At 51.0% G+C, this 25,951-nt stretch overlaps 1 protein-coding gene across 1 annotated transcript; it reads right to left on the bottom strand.

Annotated features, from left to right (window-relative positions):
- Positions 1-7,694: 7,694 nt before the first annotated feature.
- On the bottom strand, positions 7,695-10,350 carry LOC128947425 (histone H3-like centromeric protein A). The gene is made up of 4 exons (XM_054291682.1): positions 10,275-10,350; positions 9,698-9,789; positions 8,445-8,522; positions 7,695-7,829 (listed from the first exon to the last, which is right to left on the bottom strand). The coding sequence occupies exons 1-4, from the start codon at positions 10,348-10,350 to the stop codon at positions 7,695-7,697; spliced, it is 381 nt and encodes a 126-aa protein (XP_054147657.1).
- Positions 10,351-25,951: the final 15,601 nt, after the last annotated feature.

Genomic DNA, 25,951 nt, shown 5'->3' with positions numbered 1-25,951 from the left:
ATGGACTGCCTGAGCCACTTTTTGGCCTGATATGTATGTAGGTATAAATCTAATAGAGAGATAAAGTGTAATATAGAAAAGGGGCCTCCAGGAGAGCTGGGGAGGGTCTTTGTCAGGGGACAGGATGGAGGGTGAGGGTTTTCACCTGCCAGAGGACAGGGTTAGATGGGATTTTGGGAAGAAATTCCTCCCTGTGAGGGTAGTGAGACCCTGGCACAGATTGTCCAGAGAAGCTGCAGCTGCTCCATCCCTGGAAGTGTCCCAGGCCAGGTTGGACAGCGCTTGGAGCAACCTGGGATTGTGGAAGATGTCCCTGCCCATGGCAGGGGGTGGATTGAGATGACCTTTGAAGTCCCTTCCAACCCAAACCAGCCTGAGATACTAAAAGTGGGGGAGGTTTGGGGTAGGAAACCTTGCCTGACCCCAGGTGCCCTCCCAGGCTGCTCCATCACTCACGCTTCAGGAAGAGACAGCAAGAGAAAACCTGATGAGAAAGCTCCTGGGAGAGATGGGCTGGGGGCGGCGTGTGAGTCCCTCAGGAACTGCTCCAGCCCTTTCCAGTCCCTCAGGTGGAGGCACCTGGGGCATGATTCCTACCCAATAGGCGTCCCAATGGGGGAGAAGACAGGTTCAGCCTCTTGATGCAGCCTGTCCTGATCCCTCTGCAGAGCCTTTCTGCCCTTCAGCAGATCCATACTCCCACACAAGTTGGTGTCATTTGTCAACTTAGTTTGACTTCCACTTGATCCCCTCATCCAGATCACCAGTAAAGATGTTGAACAGGATTGGACCCAGCACTGACTCCTGGGGTCACCCACAAGTAATTGGGTGTTATGGATAGAATGGGAGCTTCAGACAAGCCACGTTTTAGACTAAGATTTTTTGGGTACAGCTGGAATTAGGTGGCCTGCACCTAAACCACTCTGGCTCACAAGTTCTAAGAGTGGCAGATCAGGTCTATTATGAAATTAGTTATTTATTGAATAGACAGGAGATAATAGACAAAAGGTCTTGAACAGAGTTACTTACTACATGGTATAAAACAGAAGAACTACTAGTAGATTACATGAAACAGCTCACAACATTAAGGTACCTATATCAAAGCTAGGAAAGAAATAGTACAGATTAGGAGTCAATGTAACTTACCACCAAACTGGCAAGACTGTGCATAGAGTCCTTTCACTCAACCCTCAAGAAAGGAACCACAAAACCAGCATCCCAACTTTGCGGGGAAAGCCCCACACATTTCCAGGGAATGTGCAGAAACTTCTACTTTGTGAAAGTTTGGTGTAGCTTTAATAGATTGTGAAGCAAAGTGTCTGTCAGAAATTCCAGCTTATCTTTCCATAATCTTGCTTCCACAGCAAGATGTTTATTGTCAGCTACAAGTGCTGCTTCCATGGCACCCAAATAACCATGACACAAGTGGCCTTTAGTGATTTACTTCACCAATTACCAAGCTCCTGAGGCAGGGAACACGTCCTGCTACACTGGCCCCAGCTGGATTTAGTTCCATTCCCCACCACACTCTGGGCTTGGGCATCAGCCAGTTTTTCATCCAGCAAACAGTTGCCCTGTCCAATCCATGAGCAGCCAGGTTCTCCAGTGTCAAAGGCTTTACTGCTGTCTATAAATATCCATCCACGGCCCTTCCCTCATCTCCTGAGTGGGTCATTCTGCCACCGCCTGCAGACCCTTGGCCTGGGCGGGAACAACCTGCGGTACTGGGCAGCCGTGGCATTCCAGGGCCTCCCGCGGCTTTGCCGGCTTTCCCTGGCCCGCAGCCGCTGCTGGAGGTGGGCGTGGCCACACTGCAGCCGGTGCAGGTGACCCTGGGCGTGCTGGAGCTGCTGCCAATGCGCTGCGCTGCCTGAGCCCACACCCGCGGCAGCTGCCGCCTTTCCGCTTCCTGCACGGCCTCTGGGAGCTGAAGCTGCAGGCGCAGCAGCCACAGGGGATGCGTGTGGTCCCACAACGCTTCTTCCAGGGCCTCAGTGCCTTGCGCTCGCTCTGCCTGTCACAGAACTCGCTCTCGGCCATCCCTGCCGATGTCTTCGGTGACCAGGCACAGCTGCAGGGTTGCAGCCTGAATAGCTGCTAGGAAAGCCCAGGATAAAGAAGCAAAAATGGGCTGTGCATGGTATCCACAGATGTTTAATTCAGCCACGCAGTAACATGTTCAGGTCCCAGGCACACACACATGGAGGGTCCAGGTTTCTTTCTCCCCAGGGGCCCGGGGTCACTCTGATCTCCGGGCAGTACAAAGAGAAGGGCCAATCAGGGAATAGGGAGGGAGTGCCTCAGGGGCACGGGGGAAGGAAGGAGCCAATGGGGTCTTATCGGCTTTTTGGGTGAAGCTTCTTGTGTTTCCCCAACCATCGGGATGCCTCTCAGGGTCTCCACAACTCCCTGTTTTGATTTTATTCTGAAAGCTTCTCTGAAGGATCAACTGGATCAACAGAAAATGACAAAAACAATCAAAAACATCCATAAGACAATTTTCAAAATGCAACCAATTTTGAGTCACCAGTGTCCAATTATATTTTCTTACAGCTGGCAGGACGGCTGCTGGGTTTTCTTAGTATGGTTTATCTGGAAACTAAGTCATGAGAAGATTCTTTCAGCAGGGACTTGTTCTCTGCCACCTGTGGCAGTGTTGTTGGCTGTGACTGGCTCTGTACGAGGTAGTGTGCGTGGTGGTGTGCCTGTTGGAAATTCCAAAATAGAAATTATTAACTTTTAAGAAAAAGAGGGTTACTTTAGGGAAACATTATTTTCTTTCCCTCCCAATCTCGCTCCCTCTGGTATTATGAAGGAACTCTGGGGAAAGGGATTAGTGGAATTAGTGGAGGGAGGCCATGGAAGGGGGGAAAAGGAGGTAGGAATTTGTGGGAACATAAAAAAGGGGTAGTAGGACAATGGAAAGGAAAAGGGGAAAGTGAGAGAGGGGCAGGGAGGCCACAGGAGTTGGGGAAGGGTATTAGAAGAAGTGCGACTTATGTGATTGGAAGGTTCAGTCATTGTACTTTACCATGGGAAGGAAAGCACATAGCCCCAGTGGTTTAGGTGCAAGTTACAGGTTGCCCTAGCAGGGTAATGATCAGCAAAAGCTTTCTGATCTGGCAGCTTTTGTATGAGAGTCATCTTTGGGCATATATAATATCAGAGGTGGTATCCACATTTTAATGATGGGCTTCTGGATGAGAGTGAGAGTTCTCTTCTGTAGGAAGGAAAGCATGTAGCCCCAGTGTTTGCGGTGCTGATGAGAGGCTGCACAGGGGAGGTAAAGGCCAGCCAAGACCTCTCTATCATGGCACCTTTTTGGTGGGAGAAATCCTTGGACATTGGAAGTATTATCTAACTTGGGTAATGGGTAAAATCCCTGGTCATATTCAATTAATTGCACTTACAACTGAAAAGCATGTGTGATGTAGAATGCATGTCCTAAGTTACTATACTTATTATCTTAAATAAAAGAAGTGACTCTACCCTGTGGGTTGAACTTGTTAATATGTGAACCAAATTTGCTTCTTGCTGGCAGTGATTACTCCTGCAATAAGGATAAGCTGTCCTCCAATGGTTAACTTGATCCTCAGTGGGGATGTGCTGGAATCATTACTGATATCATTCCTGGATAGAAAAAACAGTATGGGTCTCAGCAGCATTAGCCTGAACAGGTTACCCCTTAGTGGCTCAAGTTGTTAATGACAAAATTCCTTTTTCCCACTCAGAATCTCTCTGTTCCATCTCTTTAAATGTGGTTGAGTTGAATAGTGAATATTTCTTTGGTCTTTCATGGTGTTAGGCCTTGACATTCTTCAGGAGGAATCTCAACTTCAACTTTATGAAGTGCTTGTCCACTGCTGTTGCTGCTTCCTGTGTTTTCAGGGGGATCTCCTGCAATTTGAGTTGTCCTCCCTGGGTAGCATGCTCTCCTAATTTGAGCTATGAGTTCCGCAAAGTTTAGTACAGCAGTGATTGTAGATGTGGTACTGGTGTTCAACTGCCTGTTATAAATCATAAGCCACAACTGTATGTTCAGCTCTTTCGTGAGCCAGACCCTAAGAGCGGCTCAGTTGGTCTGAGCATGGTGCTGAACCACAGTTGTTGGTTCAATCTGTGTATGGCCCATTCACTTAACAGCTGGACTTGATGATCTTTGTGGGTCCCTTTCAACTCAGAATATTCTGTGATCTGTGACATAATGGCAATGCCAACAGCGAACATTGGCTAAACACTGGCATGTTCTATGTGGCTGGAGTGTTAAAATGATCACTGGCCACTGTCTCTGACAGGAGAGATAGGAGTGTGACTGAGTGATTGTACCTTTTTCCTTTTAATCTGTCACCACCTCATCAATGCCCAAGCACACGGGTGCTTGTATTGTGGCTGTTAGGTTTGCAGTAATTGGGTATTCAACTCTTAGTGGGGCCACATTGGCCAGAACTTCAGAAATTCCACTTCTCCCTGCTGCAAAAATCCAGCACGGGGACACACTAGCAGTCTTTGGATCAGGGAGTGCAGGTGCCATGTGGAGTCAGCACAGTCTCTGGATTCCTTTTAGGGTTTGGGCTAATGTGCAGACATTAACATTGACTCACTGACATCAGGCAGACAACAGACTTAAACGTTCAGAATATCAAAACCCTAAATATTGTCATTGTGATCTTTGATTGCAAAGCAAGTAGCCAATATCCACTTCTCATCCAGGACCCATAAATTAACCATAGCAGCTTGACAGATAACATGTGCTCCATTTACTAAAGTGATGTTAACTCTTAGCGTCTGGGTCATACACCCAACTTCTTGGCGTCCTGCTTCATTACTACTGAATGCTGTGTTCCTATATCTATTAGAAATGTAATTAATCATTGACAAGAACCAACTGGAATCTGGATGTGTGAGTCATTAGTATGTATTGATAGGGTTCCACTTGTTGCATTTCAGTTTCACTTGGCTTGTGCGTGGAATGCTTCTGTAAATCAGCCACCTGAATGGACTCTGCACAATACAAGGTGAATTCGTAGCTTGCTTAAGCATCACCTTTGCTGTTTCTTTTGGTTTTCATCTCTTCTCCTTTTCTTCCTGGAACTGTTTCTGCAATTGTTCATTTCTTAGTAACAGGGATAAATAAGGTTTCCTCTCTCAGGTCTTGTTTCTTTCTTCTATAATTTCCCTATTCAAATTCTAAAATAATTGTCTTTCCTTACACTCTGCTGAAGCAAGTAGAGTCTTAAGATGGTCTTTCTCAGTCATAAGTTTATCCACTTGGATTCTCAGCTTTTCTCCTGTCTCCATCTCAGAAGCCAGTGGTAACTTTGATACCTCATTTTCTGTGTAAGTCTTACTTTTGGTGAGCTTCCTTAAATGTTTGCAGCTGCCAGCCCCCAGCTCACTGAGGATGCCAAAAGTTATTTCTAAGACTCCAATTAACAACATTAGCCTGTGAGGCCATAGTAATGATAGGTCTCTCAGGAGTTCCAACACCCACATCAACATCTTTATCCTGCTTGTGGCAAAAGAGTGCAACTTTCCTTTTCCCCAAGTACTACATTCTCCAGAACAGCAGTGGATAATTTATCACTTCCTGAGAAATTCCTTTCTGCAAGCCTTTCACTCAAACTGCATTCCATCATGCACTGGGACCCTGCTGCCCCCTTTTGGGCAGTCTGCTTCCTTGGTGCAATTCCAATCTCCTGATTGTTTACTAATTGTTCTACTCCTGTTCTGTTTACTAATTGTTAAGTGAAACTAATCCTTCTGCCATAGCTAATTAGCCCTGAAGATCTCTTTCCCCACGATAAGGGTCTTTTCCCTTGTCTTTCTCTCTGTGGGGTTAACACTTGCTTCAAGTGATCCTGAAATTCTGCCGCAGTGTTTTATCACGTTCAGCAAAACTCTAACCATGGCAGCCACATACTTGGTTAACCAGTGATGTGGGTGAGGGCTGTCCTGGAACATCTGTCATTCATCAGTTGCAAAAACACTGCCTTCTGTACACTCTCTGTTCCATGATCTATGGTTGGGGTCTCAATCCTAAGCAAATCACTCCTCTCTAATGGATGCAACCTCCTGCTCAATAGGCGGCATTCCGAGTTAAAAAACACAGTTTTCTCTAGTCACTCACCATTAAAAACACTTCTGGCCTCCAGAAGCCTTGGGCCTCCACCTCAGACAAATTATTTAATTACCCTCTTCCAGAGGCACTCTCCAAACATATCCAGTTTCCGATTACTATGTAAGTGTGCTATACTTTTCCTGGAACTTTGCTTGGCTGCTGCGTACCACACTGTTTTAGTAACAGTGTGCAGACCCTGACTGTCATAGAAGGTTTCATCATTAATTTGGGGTTGTAATGTGATTTCTTCATTATCAGATGTACTGCTGCTTATAGGGTCCTTAGAGATGTCAAAGCAATTTTCTGTCCTGTCCACAATTTGCATTGTTACCTTTCTTTGAAAGTTCAGTAACAAAAATATTCCCCACCAAACTGTCTAGGGAAAAAAAGCACCAGACTGTCTAGGGAAAAAAAGAGGGTTGAGGAGACCCCAAAACTGGAGGTATCCCAAACCAGGTGGGTGGGGGCTAGGCTGGGATTTTAGGGGGGATATTTGGGGTCCCTGAGGTTTGGGGGGCTCAAAGGGTACCCCAAGGATGGCAGCGATGGGCAGTTTTAAGGGGACTTGGGGTCCCAGGGTAGGTTTTGGGTTCTGAGGCTCGGGAGGGGTCTCCAAGGCATGAGGAAGGGGGGGTTGGGGTCCCAGGGCAGGGTTGGGCGGGTCCGTTCTGGGGTCCCTCTCGTGCCCTCAGGCGCGGGCACAGGCGCTGCCGGTGCAGCGCCCCTGCAGGTCCCGCCCCTCCCCGCTCAGCAGCGCCCCGAGCGGCAGCAGCGGGAAAAGCAGCCGGGGACCGTCCAGAACCCTCGTGGCCCCGCCCCCCAAGTGTGGCCCTCCCCAAGCCCCGCCCCATAGCGGGGACCCCGTTGAAGCTCCGCCCATGGACGGGAGACCTCCAGAGCCCCACCCCCGCGGGGTACTAAGCCCCGCCCCCCACAGGAATCCCTACCCACGTTCAAGCCACCTCTAAGCGCCGCCCCTAAAGCCTTGACCTCCGCTCAAAAAGCAAATCCCTTAAGCACCAACCCCTTAGACGACCCCCCACCACCACTATACGTGGAACCCCTTGGGCCCCAAGACCTTCCTGGCCCCCATTCCAGGTGCCCTCACCTAAAATGCTCAGAGGACCTCTCCCTGTGGGTTCTCCTGCCCTCCAGAGTTACCCCCTGTGGTGCCTTACCTCCAAATCCCTTCCAAACTCCCCAGCAACAGCACCTAGGGGTCACAAACATTTATTGGGGTACAGCAGAACTGGGAGGGTCTCCAGCAGGGTGGAGGTCCTGAGTAGGCTTCCCTGGGACTGGCATGCTGGTGATGGGGGTTCCAGGGGGATCATGGGCAGTGGTCCTCAATAATCTGAGAGGTGCTGGACTAAGGAAGGGGACCTCCACCCGGAGATGGGTCCCTGAAGGGGTTGTTGGGGATCCTGAGGTGGGGAAGTCTATGGGGTGGGTCCACGAGGGGGGGCTTGGGGGACCCTATGGGTGGGGGGGGGTCTCAGCATGATGGTCCCATAGGAGGTCCCAGTAAGATTATGGGTGTGAAATTATCAGGAGAGACTCCCCAGGGGGTCCTCATTCAGATGCCCCCCGCTTCGGGCCCTCGCAGGCGCCGGGCCAGCTGCAGATCCTTGGGGAACAGGGTGACTCGGCGGGCGTGCAGCGAGCACAGGTATGCGTCTTCCAACAGCCTCACCATGAAGGCCTCTGCTGCCTGTGAACCAAAACCTGAGGGAGGGTCCCCAAAGCTCCCCAGCATGCCCCAACCCCCACACCTTCCCCCGGGGTCAGAGACTCCCCCCAAACACACACCCAGGGGGCAGGGTCCCTCCAAACCCACCCATGGGTGACTGAAGCACCTTGTGCTTGCAAATGTGTTAGGGAGGGATCAAGACCCAAAGACCCATCCTCAATCCCCGACAGACCCTGGGAATAAGGGACCCCGCCCCACCCAGCACCCAGAGACCCTCTCAACATCCATAGAACCCTGTCCCAGAACCCATAGACCCTACCCCCAGCCAATGGAGACCCTCCTAGACTCCCCCTCGGCTCCCATCACATACACCCAACAAACCTCTCAGCCTCATCCAAGCATCCAAAGAGACCTTCTTGGACCTCCCCAGCCCCCAGAGACACCCCCAGCACCCAGAGATTCCCCCTGCAGCACCCACAGCCCCCCAGCCCCCATGGAAACCTTCTCAGTACCCATGAGATCCCCCTCAGCCCCTTCCCCACACCCCTAAGTCCCTGGATACCCCTGCAGGACCCATAGGGCCCCTCCAGCCCTCTGTGACCTCCCTCCATCACGCCTGGGCCCCCCGAGTTGCACCTCCTGCAGTGCCAGCAGGGCCATGCTCTGCCAGCGGTAATCGACGCCGCGGGTGAAGAGGAGGCAGAGCTCCCGCACCTGTGGCAGAGAGGGCACAGCGAGGGGGGCACATGGGGGCAGCAGGGTCACAGGGAGTGCGGGGACATCGGGACAACATGGAGGGGATATGGGGGCATTGGGGACATCCCGGGCTGGGGCCACCACCATGGTGACACCCTGGAGACGTGGAGACACTGCCCTGGGGACATCCCAGGGACCTGGGGACACCCTTGTTATCACCCTGGAGACACTTTGGGGATACCCCAGGGAGAGGAACACTGGGGACAGGAGCACCTGGGAATACACTGGGGAGTGGGGACATGGGAACATCGACACGGGGACACCCTGGGGTCTGCCAGGTGGGAGGCAAGGGGGAAGCACCACTCTGGGAACATCTTGGGAACACCCTCGGCCATGGGAACATGGGGACACCCCGATGGGACGGGGGGACAGTGCCAGCACAGCAGGAGGGGCACAGGGAACTCTCAATCCATGCAGCCTCTGAAGGTGGCAGGACACAAGGATGTCTGGAACCACAGAATGACATTGGAGGATATGCAAGGATGTTGGGGGAGGACAGGCTCACCATGTCACAAGGATGGAGAGGACAAGGACATGGGGAGGGATGGAACAGGGTTGAGGGGGGGGCCCTGGGGGAAAGGGATGGTCATGAAGAGTCCCAGGGGGTGATTTGGGGTTCTGGGGGGTAACTTGGTGGGTCTGTAGGGGGTTGGAAAATCGCAGTGGGTTTTTGGGATGGGGTCCAGGGGGAGGTTGGAGGGTTCCAGGTTGGATTTCAGGGGTCCCAGGGTGGATTTGGGGTTGGATTTGAAGGGGTCCTCAGGATTGTTTGAAGGGTTTCAGTGGGTATTTGGGAGAGTCCAATGGGGAGCTGAAGGGTCCCAGGGTGGATTTGAAGGCTCTGGGGGAAGTTGCAGGGTCAAGAGGGTTGATCTGGGGTGTCCTGAGACGGATTTGGGGATCTCAAGAGAGGGGATCCAGAGTGGTTTGGAAGATCCCAGACAATGCTGGAGGTTCTGGGGTGAAATTGGGGGGGTCCTGGAGGGGTTTGGGGGTCCCACAGTAGATTTTGTGGGTATCTGAGATGATCTGTGTGGTCCCAGGGGAGTTTGGGAGTCCATGGGGGGTGCTGGGGAGGTTCTGGGGGGGAAATCGGGGTGTCTGGGGATTTTAGCGATGTGGGGGGTTCTCACCAGGCGGGCAAAGGGGCCGGGGCGCAGCAGCAGGCGGGTGCTTCTCTGGTACGTGCGGATCTCCTGCAATGCCCGCTGCCCTGGGCGGCGCCCTGTGGGGGCATCGGATAGGGGTCTGTGGGGGCTTTAGGGGATATATTTAGCCTGGAGGGCAGAGATGGGGGGATCTGAAGGAACATGGGGGGTATAGATCTATAGGGCCTGTCAGAACACAGGGGGCTATAGGGGATCTATAGGGGCCAGGGAGACAGGGGAAGGCTGTGGAGGTTATAAGGGATCTGTAAGGTCTGGGGGGACATTGTGGGTATAAAGGATCTATAGGGAGCTATAGTTATGGCCGACATAGAGGAGTTATAGGGGACAGGGAGTATGGGGGTAGAGGGGCTATAGGGGAGAGGGAATGTGAGGTGACTCTAGGAGGTGGAAGCATATAGGGGTATATAGGGCACAGGCTAGGGGCGGAGGAAAACAATAGAGGGAGTCCATAGGAGTGCTCTAGAGGGGGGCCTGAAAGGGGGCTCGATGTAGGAGGTCCATAAGGGGTGTCTATAAGGGAAGTCCCCCGCCCCTCACTCACTGCGTGCCCGCCGCGGGGGCGATGGGGGGGCTGGGGAACGCCCGCGCCGTCGGGGGGTGGGTTTGGGGCGGGGCATGGTGTTGCCGAGTCCACCGCAGGGTCAGGGCGAGTTCAGAAGGGGACCCAGCGGCTGGGGAAGGGAGAGTCAGGGTGAGCTCAGGTGTGCGGGGCCCCCACGCCGCTGCCGGGATCCGCCGCGCCGCGCCGTGCCGTTCAAATCTCCCGCCGCGCCGCTCGTGACGTCACTTCCCTCCGCGCGCCAATCGGGGCGCGCGACCGCCCGGTGCCGCGCCGGACTCCGCCCGCCGAGGGCTCATTAGCAGAACTCTGCATGGCCCCACCCCCAGGCACCCCGTGCCTCGGTGCTGCCCGGGTAGTCTCAGTTACCGTCCCCGTGCGGTGACAGTACGGACTCTGTAATCGTCGTGTAATCGTCCTCTGTGATCCCAGTCACTCTCATGTGGTTCCCGTTGCTCTCGGTCATCTGCATGGTTCCATTTACTCCCAGAATGATCCCAGTATGATTCCAGTCCCCTGCAGTATGATTTTAGTGCTTTCCAGTCACTCCCACTGTGAGTCCAATATGATCACAACGACTCAGTATGATCCCTGTCACACCCCCAACAGTCCCAATGAATTCCTGTCACTACTAGAATGATCCCACTATGATCCCAGTCAATCCCAGTATGATACCAGTTGCCCCCAGTCAGTGTGGTTCCAGACACTCCCAGTATGAACCCAGCGTGGTTCCAGTTGTCCCCTCCTGTATGATCCTAGTTGCCCCAGTTATGGTCCCAGTACCCCCAACATGGTTCCAGCATCTTCCCTTTGCTCCCAGTGTGTCTTCAGTTGTCTCCCAACATGGTCTGAGTAGCTCCCTGTGCCTCCCAGTACCAAGTGGGGGTCAGTCAAGGATCACAACTGTCCATGAAATCCATTGGGAGAAGGAGATTGGGGCGTTCGTTAGTGAACCCATGGTGGCCCAGGTGGGCTTTGGGGTCTCTTGAGGGCATTGCCTTCCAGACCTCCAGTTAACCTCCAGTTTTCCCAGTGGGCCACCACACTCCTTATTTGACCCCATCAAGCCTCCCAGTTGCCCCTAGTTGTCCACCCAGGCCAGATGTTGAATAGGACCGGCCCCAACACTGAGCCCTGGGAACCCAGCAGTGCCCAGCCCCAGCTGGCTGTGGCCCCATTCCCACTCCTCCTTGGCCTGGCCATCAGTCAGGTGTTCCCAGAGAGAGACACCTGTCCCAGCTGTGAGCTGCAGGTGCTCCAGGAGAGGCAGGGAGATGGAGGCAGTGCCAAAGGCTTTGCTGAGCTGCAGGCAGACACATCCACACATGTCCAACACCCACTGGGGTCACCTGGGCACAGCAGGAGATCAGGTGAGTCAGGCAGTACCTGCTTTTCCCAAGCCCTGGCTGTTCCCAATGCCCTGGTTTTCCTGTCCGTGCCATGGGTGCTGAAGTCCCAGTCGGTGCCATGTTGCCAATGGGACACTGTTGTGCTGTACACCAGTACCTGCTGTTCTTCAGCTACCTCAGCAGTCCCACAGCAGAAGGGTCCTCTGAAAGACCAAGCAAGGGATTCAGCTGTCTTAATTTCTTCTGTTTCCACAGCAGCTCTCCCAAAGCCCAATGGTGTCCTTTTGGGTCCTTGAAATACCTCTTCTGAGGTGATCTGTGCCAAGGATACATGAAGCCTCTAGGCCAGCGACAATGGCATTTTTCTGCCACTAGTGCCCAGTCAGGACCACTTCAGCTTCCAGTATAGTCTGTGTTGGGATCCCCCTGTCATCCCAGAAACAGAGATGGATTCTCCCCCTGAATGATGGCATTAGGGTGCATTGTGCACCTGTGTCAACTAAAGCCTTGTGCTCCTGTGGCTCTGCTGTGCCAGGCTATGGATCCACACAATCCAACTGACTCCACTGTCCTTTTTCCACACCTGGCTGGAGCTAGGGCCCCTCTAGCTCTGATTATGGTACTTATTGCTTGCTTCTTGTAAATATGATCTGGAGGTGCCTTCCAGAGGGTCAGAAGTAACATCAGCCCTTCAATTCCACCTGAAGACTTGCTCAGTGGAAACTGAGTGGCATTTTTCCTTGAAGAGTTTTCTGTGGTGGTTAATTTTTCCTCTCAACTCACATACCTGTGCTGCCAAGGCAGAGGTGGGTTTTACATCCCACTTCCATATGTCTTCACCATGGTCAGGCGAGTAAAACCACAGGTTACCTTGTGGTGTGCCCCTCTCTCTTGAGCAGGGGGCACTTGCCCCCTATAGAGTCCAGTCTATGCTAGTGGAGCATAGGGCACTTCTTTCAGTTGCTGGAGGTCTTTTCCACAGACAAGATGCAAGCCCATAGGGGGAAAAAGATACTTTCTTCATATTGTGAGAATTTGGTAACCAAATTATCGACTCTGTGTTCTCCTTTCCATGACATCACTGCCAATGAGTTGGTATATGGTGATGGCACCTCAGTAGGAACTTCCATCACATGGTTTGTGTACACTGAACCTCATCTGGATCTACAGGGCACTGTAGGTCTGGACACAATCCTGTGCCATGTGACCCGGATGATCCTGCCTGAGCAGGAAGGTTGAACCAGATGATCCGCTGGCCCCTTCCAACCAAACTGATTTTCTGATTCTGTGAAAGCAGGAGCAACTCGCAAGTGATTATGGCATACAGACAATTGGGGGAAAGAAAGTTCTGCTAGTTACAGGGAGGAATGATAGCACAAGGAGCAGGACAGAGGGATACAGAGAGGAGATATGGCACAGGGATGAATGATGGCACAGTGTCACCATATTTTAGTTGGTTTGTGATAGACAAACCAACCAGCCCCTGGTTTGACTGACGGGGGCCTCGCCCAGTCACATCTCTCCCAAGGCGGCAGGCGTTTCCTTGGCCAGGACCTGAAGGGGAGTAGAGTTCTGACCTATGAAAGTATCCAAATGGGATTTTTCAAATGCCCTATATAAGCAAGGGCTTGGGAAATAAAAGCTCTCTGTTGCCACAAGAACATTGGGGTTGTTGCAGTTTGAATTTATTTTATTGATTCCTTGTTAAGTGGTTTGTTCTGTTTTACCCCCATGTTCTCCCCAAGTTGGTTTACCCCTGGATTTTATCCTCTCTCAAAGCTGTCCCTCATGCCATTCCCCACCCCTTGTTCCAGCTCTTTCCCTGCCTGTCAAGGCAACCCAGCCCTTAATTCCCGAACCTCCCCTGCCACTTAAACCTCAGGCCAATCCCTGTCCTGCAACACCCCTTTGGAATTCCCCTACTCCTCCAAGCCCCATTGGCTCATGCGACCCATGCTCCCCATGCTCTCCACCCTTGTACCCCAGTTGGCCCGGGACACTCCACATAATCCCCTCACTCATCCCGTGGGGATTCCCTGTTGGTTAGCTGTTTGTATCCTCCCCCTGACTTGTATCTGTACAAAACCCCTGGCACAATGGAGCTAGGGGCTCTTTGTCCTGCTCCTTTCATCAGGAATAAACTGTTCCTTGTGGAACCTCAATATGGAGAGCCTCCTCCTTTCTCTTCTGCCTGCTCCCTGTCGTGGCTTGTGTCTGGCACTTTAGAGCAAGTGGCTATAAAGGTTCTGCCTCTGCTAAATCCCCATACCAAGGCAGTTCCCCACTCCTGGCGTGGCACTGGAATTCTAAGAGCTAGCCTGAGTTCTGGCAGCCACTTCTGGGGTGAGTGGTCTTTGTCTCCTGCCAACTTCCCCAGCCCCCCACCTGACACTCACAGCACGGGGAGCAGGACAGAGCAATAGAGAATAAAGCAGGAAGAGGCACATGAGATAAACCAGGAGGAAGGCAGGGAGAAGGTTCCCCACTGGACTCCATAAAATTACATCACAGAACCAATCTAATTGCCTTCCATGATGGAAGAGTTCTTGGATGGATGAGGAGAGCGAAGTAGGTTGCTCCCTTGGCAGCCTTTCAGAAGGACTCAGCAGGTGGGCTGAGGGAGAGGTGGGCAGGGAGGAACCTCACCTGTTCTGCCACATCCCACAGGGCTGAGAGAACAAAAACCAGCTGAGAGCAGTGCAACACTGTTATAGATACATATTGTAATATTAGCTTTTTGCAAATATTAAAATGGATTTTATATGTGTGATATATTGTTATAAAGATATTGTTTGTATTTCTACTATCAATTAAGCTTAGAAACAGTAGTGAAATAGCTATACTTGTGTTAAAATGCCTGCTTGGATGGAATAACATCCAATAAACACAGGATGAGGACACCTGCTACAGATATGCCAAATATCAGCACTCACCATCTGAAGAAAGCATGGACCAAGGCCCAAACAAATAGGAGAAGGAGTCAAAACCACAGCCAGGAAACACGCATGCTTGAAAAAGGTGGACCAAAGGAGGGGTCATGTAAAATAGTTCCTGGAAAATGTAAACTAATTTATGGATATACGTAAGAGTCTATGAACATGCAACGGGCTGATGTAAAGGAAAAGGTACTTAGGGGTTTCCCTGAAGGTGACACTGTGGTCTTGGCTGAGTGTCAAGACACACCCGGCCGTAATAACCTTTGCTTTATGGTCCTTGTCTCCTATTGTCCTTTATTAAACTTTTAAAATTTTCACAAGAGAGTGAACGTGTTTTTCACAAACACTCATAGTTCTGTTTCCTTTAAACTCAAACCTGGAGAAAACTCCATCCATCCCTTCAGGGACACAAATTAGGTTTCACCTCCCAAACCCCAAATATTCTGAGGTGAGGTGACTGTGCCAGACCAGGATATTTTTTTGATTGATCTCCAGAGGCCCTTCCAACCCCAGCTCTTCTTTCACTGCCCAAAATACAGGCAAGAGCCTCAGCAACCAGTATTTGGGTAGTTTTTCTCAGCTTCTAAAGTTTCCGGATACTTTTCCTTTGCCATTTCAGAATCTTCACTTAAGGAAAAATGAGGTGTCAGGACCTGCTGGACGTTCCCACATTCCCTCCCCAAACCCTGCAGCAGCAGGGAGAGCCTGTCATGTCTGAGTGAAAATATTTTATTTTTCATTTTAAAAAAATGAAAAAGGCTGCCTTTATCTCTAAATCCTTTAGGTCTTGCCTGCCACACCCCATATCACTTCAGAACAGGGGATTTATAAACCTTAAAATCCTTGAGGAAAATAACATTCACAGTTTAATTTTCTTTTGGTGCAGTCAGGACTGGTCTTATGGGATTTGGTGATGTTCACTGGGAGTAGCCCAGCAAAGGAAAATTATGAGCAAGTAAGGGGTAAATTATGCACAAGTCAAAGTCTGGAGAGCGAAGTATCTGCCTTGCACATGTGCTGCAAGGGAGATTAATAAGTAGCATCATCATAATCTCTGAATTATAAAAGGTGAAACAATGACCTCTTGTGTAACACAGCCCAGACAACCTGTGGAAAGTAAAACATTTTAAAGGAGCAAATCCATGGCCAGAGTAACATCCAATGCAGGCAGCTCATTCTTGGCCAGGCGCAGCTCCTTCAGTCGTGTCAGGTTGCCGAACACCTCAGGGCCAAGGCTGCGCAATCCTGCACTCAACAGGTTCAAGTTGTGCAGTTGGCTCAGGATCTTGAAGATGCCGGCAGGCAGGCGGCCCATCCCGCCGCTGCTGCCAGCCAGTGTCAGGTACTGCACTGTGGAGGACCCTGAGAGGCATCCCGATGGTTGGGGAAACACAAGAAGCTTCACCCAAAAAGCCGATAAGACCCCATTGGCTCCTTCCTTCCCCCGTGCCCCTGAGGCACTCCCTCCCTATTCCCTGATTGGCCCTTCTCTTTGTACTGCCCGGAGATCAGAGTGACCCCGGGCCCCTGGGGAGAAAGAAACCTGGACCCTCCATGTGTGTGTGCCTGGGACCTGAACATGTTACTGCGTGGCTGAATTAAACATCTGTGGATACCATGCACAGCCCATTTTTGCTTCTTTATCCTGGGCTTTCCTAGCAGCTATTCAGGCTGCAACCCTGCAGCTGTGCCTGGTCACCGAAGACATCGGCAGGGATGGCCGAGAGCGAGTTCTGTGACAGGCAGAGCGAGCGCAAGGCACTGAGGCCCTGGAAGAAGCGTTGTGGGACCACACGCATCCCCTGTGGCTGCTGCGCCTGCAGCTTCAGCTCCCAGAGGCCGTGCAGGAAGCGGAAAGGCGGCAGCTGCCGCGGGTGTGGGCTCAGGCAGCGCAGCGCATTGGCAGCAGCTCCAGCACGCCCAGGGTCACCTGCACCGGCTGCAGTGTGGCCACGCCCACCTCCAGCAGCGGCTGCGGGCCAGGGAAAGCCGGCAAAGCCGCGGGAGGCCCTGGAATGCCACGGCTGCCCAGTACCGCAGGTTGTTCCCGCCCAGGCCAAGGGTCTGCAGGCGGTGGCAGAATGACCCACTCAGGAGATGAGGGAAGGGCCGTGGATGGATATTTATAGACAGCAGTAAAGCCTTTGACACTGGAGAACCTGGCTGCTCATGGATTGGACAGGGCAACTGTTTGCTGGATGAAAAACTGGCTGATGCCCAAGCCCAGAGTGTGGTGGGGAATGGAACTAAATCCAGCTGGGGCCAGTGTAGCAGGACGTGTTCCCTGCCTCAAGAGCTTGCTAATTGGTGAAGTAAATCACTAAAGGCCACTTGTGTCATGGTTATTTGGGTGCCATGGAAGCAGCACTTGTAGCTGACAATAAACATCTTGCTGTGGAAGCAAGATTATGGAAAGATAAGCTGGAATTTCTGACAGACACTTTGCTTCACAATCTATTAAAGCTACACCAAACTTTCACAAAGTAGAAGTTTCTGCACATTCCCTGGAAATGTGTGGGGCTTTCCCCGCAAAGTTGGGATGCTGGTTTTGTGGTTCCTTTCTTGAGGGTTGAGTGAAAGGACTCTATGCACAGTCTTGCCAGTTTGGTGGTAAGTTACATTGACTCCTAATCTGTACTATTTCTTTCCTAGCTTTGATATAGGTACCTTAATGTTGTGAGCTGTTTCATGTAATCTACTAGTAGTTCTTCTGTTTTATACCATGTAGTAAGTAACTCTGTTCAAGACCTTTTGTCTATTATCTCCTGTCTATTCAATAAATAACTAATTTCATAATAGACCTGATCTGCCACTCTTAGAACTTGTGAGCCAGAGTGGTTTAGGTGCAGGCCACCTAATTCCAGCTGTACCCAAAAATATTAGCAGCAATTGCAGTTTTGATTCAAATTTTAATTAAAGGCTGAAGTGTTGCTGATACTGCGATAGAGTCAGAGTCTTTCTCTACATTGTTGTCATCACGCCAATTCCCAGGAGACACTCGAGGGGCGCTTGGAGGCCAGCTGGGGGTGCTTGTGGGATCATTAATGGATCTGTAGGGGTGCTTAGGGGGTGGGGAGGGAGTTGGAGAGCATTTGGAAGTCCGAGGGGACACACAGGGGGCATTTTGGGGGCAAGTAGGGGTCGGTGGGACTTCGGGACTCTGAGAGGCACTTGGCGGTCAGGAGAGGGAAACTGGGGGTACTTACAGGGCCCTGGGGCACACTCATGGTTCAGGGAAGCACTTGGCTAGCAGCTGGGACAGTACTTAGGGGACAGTCCTGGCTCTGGTGGGACTCTTCAGGGGCCACATGGCTTGACGGGAACCGCAGTCCCAGCTCTATCGGCATCCTATGAGGGATTTTTGGGGGCTTAGGGGGAGCTTCTGACACCCCCATAACCCCCCCCAGCACCCTCAGGGGCATAGGGACACCAGAACCCCCTGCCGCTGTGGGATCTCAGTCTCTCAGAACTGGGGTGCAGGGTGAACGAGACCACCCCTGGGGGGCTCGGGAGTCCTGGAATGTTGCCAGAAATGTCTGGTGGCTGGACTTTGATCCCACATTGGAGATGACATCAGTATGAGGATAGGAGGATTTCACCGGGGTGAATGGTGAAGGGATAAGTTAATTGGAGTGTGAGATAAAGAGTTTAAGATTTCTGTACAGGGGGGTCTAGAGAAGTAAGATGGAGGAATTGGGGCGTGCCCTTCTCCTTCTTCTTCTTCCTCTAGGCCTCCATCTTCTGTGGTGGTGTTGGCACTCTGGGATTGGACCTTACTAGGGGAACACTGGTTAATAAGGGTAGAGGGTATTGGAGAAAAATGATAAATATTGTATACGTAACTCCGGGTATAAAGATAGGTGGCCGCCCCAGGGGCTCTCAGTGTGTGTGCCCATGGCTGACTGCTGAGCAGAACTCTGTCAGGCCAAGAGAAAATCTTTTAGATAAGCAATTAATAAACACCGAGACCGAGAAAAAATCTGAAGTTTCTTCTCGTCCTTTGGAACGCGGGCGACCCAAGGCCATCTTGGGCTTTTCCCAGACCATCTAAACAGCCCCAAAAATCCGACAACTGGCGTCCGCTGTGCGGGCTATCTCCCACCAAACCTTTCGGGGGGGGGAAAAGCCCTGAAGAGCTGAAGAGCCAAGAGGACAGCACTGATAACTCCAGAGGAGAGAAGCCTGAAGAAAGAAAGAAGAAAAAGAAAAAACCGGCCAGGAGGAGCTGCAAAAATCAGCAGTCACTGAGAAATTCCATCTCTCAGCTTCTGCCGAAGACAGTTCGTAGCAGAGCGGCCTGGACTGGGACCAGAAAGGCGCCTCTGGACCCATCTCTTGTAATCTGCTGGACGGAGAACAGGAGCCTTCAGACCACTCTGACGACAGATTCGGTAAGAAGGCCAAAATAAGATCATGGGGGCCACACTCTCCCAGGAACAACGGGAAATCTTATCCACCTTACAAAGTGTAGCAGAATTATATACAGAAGGGATCCCAAAGAAAGAATAAAACAGCTGTTACTATGGGCAAGGCTTAATTATCCACTTGCAGAGACATGTCTGTTGTTCGAAGTGGGGTTTTGGCAAGAAATTAATAGGCATTTATATATTTTAGCAACAAAAAAAGATGAGACAGCGTTAAAGCTACTCTCGCCGGCAAGAATCATGTTACAAGGTATCTCAGTGCAGTCTAAAAGACTGGAAAAGCAGCGAGAAGCTGCGGCACCCTCAGAGGTGGGGACGGGGCTGAGCTCCGGGAAAAAATTAGCTCTGGCTTTAAAAAGCCAGGGGGAAAGGGCTCTCGAAAAAAGAGAGCAGGAAAAAATATTAAAACCCCCGATCAAAAAACGCAACAAACCCCAAGGGCGTCCTGAAACTCCAGAGAGTGTAGAGGAGTCAGGAGCAGAAGGGGGGGAGCAGGAAGATAAGGGATCGGGGGGGGCGCTCGTTCGCAGCGGGCAAAGCGGCGAAGCGGCGGTGGCGGCAAACGCGGGCAGCGCGGGTGAAGATGAGGAGACGCGCGCGGAGGGCGAAATTCGCAAAAACCGGGGTGTAGACTCACATACGGGCGCGGGGGCGGCGAACGCGGGAGGCGGACTGAGGGAAAATGTACAGCCTCAGAGGGCCGCCGTGGTGAGACGCAGGAGGCGCGCGGTTGTGACGTCAGACCCGGTGCGAAGGTCAGCTCGAATCGCGGGGAGAGCCGGAGTGCCGGCGGGAGAGGCGAACACAACGTCAGAGGAGGAGGAGGTGGACTCAGGGACAGACCGAGGGGCGGGGACCTCGGAGGTGGGACAGGGGGGAGACGATGACGTCAGCTTGGGGGACACAGGGAGCGGCTCGGAGAGCACGCAGGCGCAGAAAGTAGGGTGCGGGCGGCACCGAGCCCGGTCCCCTGTGACGTCGCGGGTGCGGAGGGGCCGTGTTAGGGATTCTACGTCCCGGGGCTCCACACCGTCTCCAGACCTGGTGCCTTTGGTTCAAACCCTCGGAGTCCCAGTCCCTTCCCCTCACGGGGGACGCCGAGCCGGAAGAGGAAGTGGGGCAGTCGAGATTGCTCCGTCATCCGAGCCAGGGAGGCCGGTGACAGCGCCACCTAGTGGCAGGAGGGCAGAAGTGCACGACATGCCGGGTCGGCTCGGCGGAGCCACAGCGCCATCTCGTGGCGAGACTGCAACAATGCAGCAATTTTTTCCAACAATATGTAAAAAGAAAAGCACCTCGAAGAAGACAATGTTAACACGACAAAGGGATTATCCATCCACTTCGGAATTTCATGAAGATGATGAAAGCTCAGATGAAGAACAGCTACAAGGGGAAGATGTCATAAGGATCACAGCATCGGAAGGTGTCCCAACATGGATGCTATCAGCAGCAGAAGCAGCAAAAAGCTTCTTGCATTCATTCGATACAGTAAAGAAGAAATATCAACAGGATCCTCGAATTTCCTTTTCGGATTTAGGAGCAAGGCCAAAAACCTCAAGGCGAAAAATGAGACACCATGAATCACCGATGACATCTACAACACCATTATTCATGCAAATCCCAATGGAGTCTGACGAAGAGGGGTTTCAAGAGCCGGTGAAGACAATGGATTGGAGGCAAATCAGAAAAGCATTGGAAAAGGAAAAGCATTTATTCCCGGGATCAGGGGATTTGACAATGCCAGTGACATATGATGCCCAGGGACAGAATCCAAGGTGGGAAAGGATGGGTCACGAGACACTCAAAGACTTAGGGAAGGCAGCTCAAACTTTTGGGCTGAACTCACAATACTTCAAACAGCTATTAAGAGGGACATTCTCTATGTATGATCTCACACCATATGATATTCGAAGTATTGTGGCAATGATCCTCACTGACACACAGAGTCTTATCTGGGAAAAAAGGCGGAGAAAATATCTTGCTGAGTTGCGGAACAGATACCAAGGTGGGCCAAATGCGAACCTCACAGAAGGGCAATTAGCAGGGGATCCTCCAGATGACAATCCAGGGGAACAAGCAGCGCGGCTTCCACGAAGAGTGTTAAGCGACATCAAAGAAGCAGCGCGATTGGCAATCATACAAATTACGCCGACAGGAGCTCCGGATGTCCCGTTCTCTTGCATCAGGCAAGGTCCCACAGAGCCATTCATGTCATTCATCGACCGACTCACGCAAGCCGTGGATCGACAGGTGACAACAGAAGAAGTGAAGAGGCCTCTCTTGGAGAATTTAGCTTTCGGCAATGCCAACCCGGATTGTCAACGGGTGATTAGCACCATGCCAGGACGGCCATCCTTGGCAGAGATGGTGGAGGCATGCAGCAAGGTGGGGACGCCTCAGCACGTCGCAGCGATTGTAAAGAATGAATTAAAAGAGGAATGGGAGAAACAGCTAAAGGGACGCTCAGAAGGGCAATCGGAGGACAAGACATTGGAGAAAATGTTCGAGAAATTACTCCATCAACAGGACGAAAATGTCAACAAAGTTCTTGCGGCAATGCAGAAAAAGAACAAACCCCAAGGAGGACAGTGCTACAGATGTGGGGAGTCTGGGCACATGAAAAGGAATTGCCCACGGACACATATACCAACGCCAGCCCAGAGAGCGGAAAGACCAATTTGCGCACGGTGCGGAAGAGGAAGACACTCTGTGAAAGAATGTTATTCCCGGACAGATGTGGAAGGAAATCCGTTACCGCTTCCGGGAAACGGGAAATTGAGCGCGAGAAATCCCCAGCGCGCTCAGACACAAGTACTGGCGGTGTCACAAGAACAGACAGGGCAGTCATCAGTGAGCAACAAGCAGATACCCTCAGCAAAACCCTCAGTCGATTCCACAGTGACCCAGACCTCCTCCCACCAGGGGCACAGTGTGCATTGGCAGCTTCAAAACTAGTATGCTTTCTAGATGAAAGTCATGCGGAGATACCCACAGGTATCCGCGGGGACTCATACAAGAAACAAGATTTCTTGATAATTGGACAAGATAAGTGCAGTATTCTTGGGCTCATTGTTTATCCAACAGTTGTCTCAGCAGATAAAAATACAGAGTTAACAGTTTTGGCAAGAGCGCTTCGTCCACCATTGACTGTGCCGGAAAATACTGTGGTTGCGAGAGCCTTTGCATTGCCGCCACACGCAGTTGGAGAGGTCATGTCAATCTTCGACGAAGAAGGTCTCCCTGTGAAAGAACATGTTGAAGTACATACAACATGGGTGAAGCACATAGGTCGAGACCGACCCACGCTCACATGCCAATTGACATGTGGGAACAGGACAATATCGATCAGAGGTATGCTCGACACAGGGGCGGATGTAACGGTAATATCGTACATCTTTTGGCCACGCAATTGGAGCTTGGTCGCGCCATTGGGCTCTCTCTCAGGCATCGGGGGAGCATCTCTGTGTCTGCAAAGTGAGAATTCCGTCGTTGTCACGGGACCAGGAGATAAGACGGCGATCATACGTCCTTTTGTCGTTCAAAAGCCGATCACAGTCTGGGGTCGGGACCTTTTGGCACAATGGGGCACGAAGATCGAAATGGATTTTTAGTAGGGGTCACTGCAGCACTCGCCACACTGAAGCTGACATGGAAAACAGATGATCCAGTTTGGGTGGATCAGTGGCCCCTTGAGCGGAAAAAATTGAGTGCTTTGAAAGACCTGGTCCAAGAACAATTGCAGAAGGGACACATCAAGCCAACAGACAGCCCTTGGAATTCTCCGGTGTTTGTCATCAAGAAAAAGCTGTCGGGCAAATGGAAGGTTGTTACACGACCTCAGGAAGATCAACGAAGTCATAGAAGACATGGGGCCACTTCAATTGGGACTTCCATCTGTCTCGATGATTCCCAGAGATTGGCAGCTTGTGGTCATTGACCTCAAGGATTGCTTTTTCAGTATCCCACTCCATCCAGATGATGCTCTGAGATTTGCCTTTTCAGTTCCGAGTATCAACAGGGAAACGCCTCTGCAGCGGTACCATTGGGTCTGTCTTCCACAAGGCCTGAAAAATTCTCCGACGATCTGTCAATGGTACGTGGCGCGAGCTTTGGCACCAGCACGGAAGAAATTTCCGAAGGCGAAGATCATTCATTACATGGATGATTTGCTCATTGCAGCATCAACACGACAGGAGCTGCAAGAAGCTCGTGACTGTGTGATCGCAGAGGTGCAAAAGGCAGGTCTGGAAATCAGCATCTCGAAGATTCAAGAGGTTGCACCTTGGAAATATCTAGGGTGGAAAATCTCAGAGAAAACAATAAAGCCTCAAAAAGTGGAGATCAGCACAAAGGTCAACAATTTGCATGATTTGCAACAGCTTTTGGGAGAAATCAACTGGATGAGACCAGTTTTGGGAATCACAAATAGCGACATTCCAGCACTGCTTGATCTCTTGAGAGGAGACACAGACATTCGTTCTCCCAGGACACTCACACCAGAAGCAAGAAAAGAGTTGGAGAAAATCTCGAACGCGATACAGAAAAGGCAGGCACATCGATTTGTTCCATCGTTGCCTTTTCAGTTGGCAGTGCTGGGGAAGAAAACGCAGTTCCATGGTTTGATCTTCCAATGGGATGAATCACAAAAGGACTCTTTGATAATCATAGAGTGGATTTTCCTACCGCACAGGCCCGCGAAAACGATTCTCACAGATCTGGAGATGGCAGCACAAATCATCATAAAGGCGAGAACAAGGCTGCTGACAATGGCAGGAAGAGAATTCTCAGTCATCAGGTTACCTCTGAAACGAGACTACTTCGATTGGGCAATGCAACAATCGAAAGACCTGTTAATCGCATTGTTAGTGTTCCCAGGAACTTGCACAATCCACTTTCCCCAACACAGAATACTGCAATCGCAAATATGCTATAGAGCAAAACCACAGATAAGTGAAGAACCTTTGGACGGGATCACCGTGTTCACGGATGGCTCAGGGAAGACACACAAGTCAGTGATCACGTGGAGAGACTCAACGACAGGGGATTGGGAATCAGACGTGAGGATGGTTCAGGGCTCTCCACAAATTGTGGAGTTGGCAGCCGTTGTCCGAGCATTTCAGTTGTTCAAACAGCCTCTCAATCTGGTGACAGATTCCGCATATGTTGCGGGTGTGGTCAAGAGATTGGAGGGTTCGCTCTTGAAAGAAGTCAGTAATGAGGTTTTATACTCATACCTGACAAGCTTGAAAACACTGCTAGAGAGCAGGGAAAGAGAGTATTTTATCACACACATTAGAGCGCACACAACACTTCCGGGGTTTTTAGCGGAAGGGAATGCTCGGGCGGACAGGTTGACAATGCCCATTTTGCAAACACTGCCGGACATTTTTGAGCAGGCAAGGTTAAGTCATGCGTTCTTTCATCAGAATGCGCAGGCACTAATGGAGTCCTTTCGTCTCAAAAAGAGTCAGGCGAGGGAGATCATTAGTGCTTGTCCAGACTGTCAGCTTGTGCAGCCACCTTCTTCTACCGGGGCCATCAATCCGCGGGGGCTGCAAAGTCTTCAGTTGTGGCAAGCTGATGTCACAAAATACCCATCTTTTGGGAGGCTCAAAAATGTTCATGTTTCTGTAGATACATTCTCAGGTGCAGTCTTTGCTTCAGCACATGCTGGGGAAACAGCAGACCATGCTTGCCGACACTTTCTGCAGGCATTTGCAGCATTAGGTGTGCCTCAGGAGATAAAAACAGATAATGGTCCAACATACACAGGCAGGGTGCTTGACAGATTCCTGAAAAGATGGGGTGTCAGACACACGTTTGGTATTCCGCATTCACCCACAGGTCAGGCAATCATTGAGAGAACACATCACACCCTAAAATCCCTTCTGGACAGACAGAGAAGGGGTGAGCCAGAGGCAACACCTCACATGAAATTAAATAAGGCACTGTATGTACTGAATTTCCTAAATAGCTCATCCTCGGAACCTGATCCACCGATCGTGAGACATTTTCTAAACAACACACAGGCAAAGCTAAAGGAAAATCCTTTGGTTTTGATCAGAAACCCAGAGACAGGACAAATAGAGGGTCCTTTCAAACTAATCACTTGGGGAAAGGGTTTCGCTTGTATTTCCACAGATCGAGGTCTGAAGTGGGTGTCGGCACGGCACGTGAAGCCATTCCGGACGCGAGAGCACGAAAACGCTGATCCGAGAAACAAAGAGACGAGTACTCAGACAGAAGTCGAGACTCGGGCTGCGAAAAACGACCCGGAAGAGAAATAAAAAGAAACTAAGGACCTTGGGGGGCTTTTCACACAAAAGCGAAGTAATGGGTTTCATGATGCTTATGTGCATCGTTCTTTCATTCATTGCAGTAAGCAGTGGGGGAGATTTACCTGTTAGTCAACCAAGGCAAAATGTATGGGAGGCTTTAGCTCGGGCAGCGAATTTAGATAGTATCTGCCTGACACATTCAAGACCAGGTAAACCGTTTTCAGCATGCATGGTTGGATTGCCAGTGGACGAATGGCCAGTTCCAGGGCACTCTGCAATTAACATTTCGCAGGTCATTAAAAATCCTATAAAAGAGTGGTGTGCTTGGACACACCTGCTTCCTGTGGCTTCTACAGAACCTCAGGAATTGGAGATTTTTGGGTCCATGACAATGAGACTCTGCATGCAGTTTGAAGCTCCGAAAGTCACAAAGGCGAAAACTATTAATTTAACTCCCACTCATGAATTTTATAAGAATGCCTCAGCTTGGTGTAAATATACAAAGAGAACTACCAAAGGATCGATCCAGGTTCCGGTGCAACTGCCGCGGGGTCTGTTCTTAATTTGCGGGGACAGAATTTGGCACGGCATTCCTGCTAATGCCACGGGAGGTCCATGCAGCATTGGGGAAATTTCAATGCTATCGCCTGATTTGAACATGCTAAGAGAGAA

This window comes from Melozone crissalis, unplaced genomic scaffold (assembly GCF_028551555.1).
Source record: "Melozone crissalis strain CALT ecotype California unplaced genomic scaffold, PUWL_Pcris_2 ptg000105l_1, whole genome shotgun sequence".
NCBI lineage: Eukaryota > Metazoa > Chordata > Aves > Passeriformes > Passerellidae > Melozone > Melozone crissalis.
This window is presented reverse-complemented; position numbering and strand designations above follow the sequence as displayed.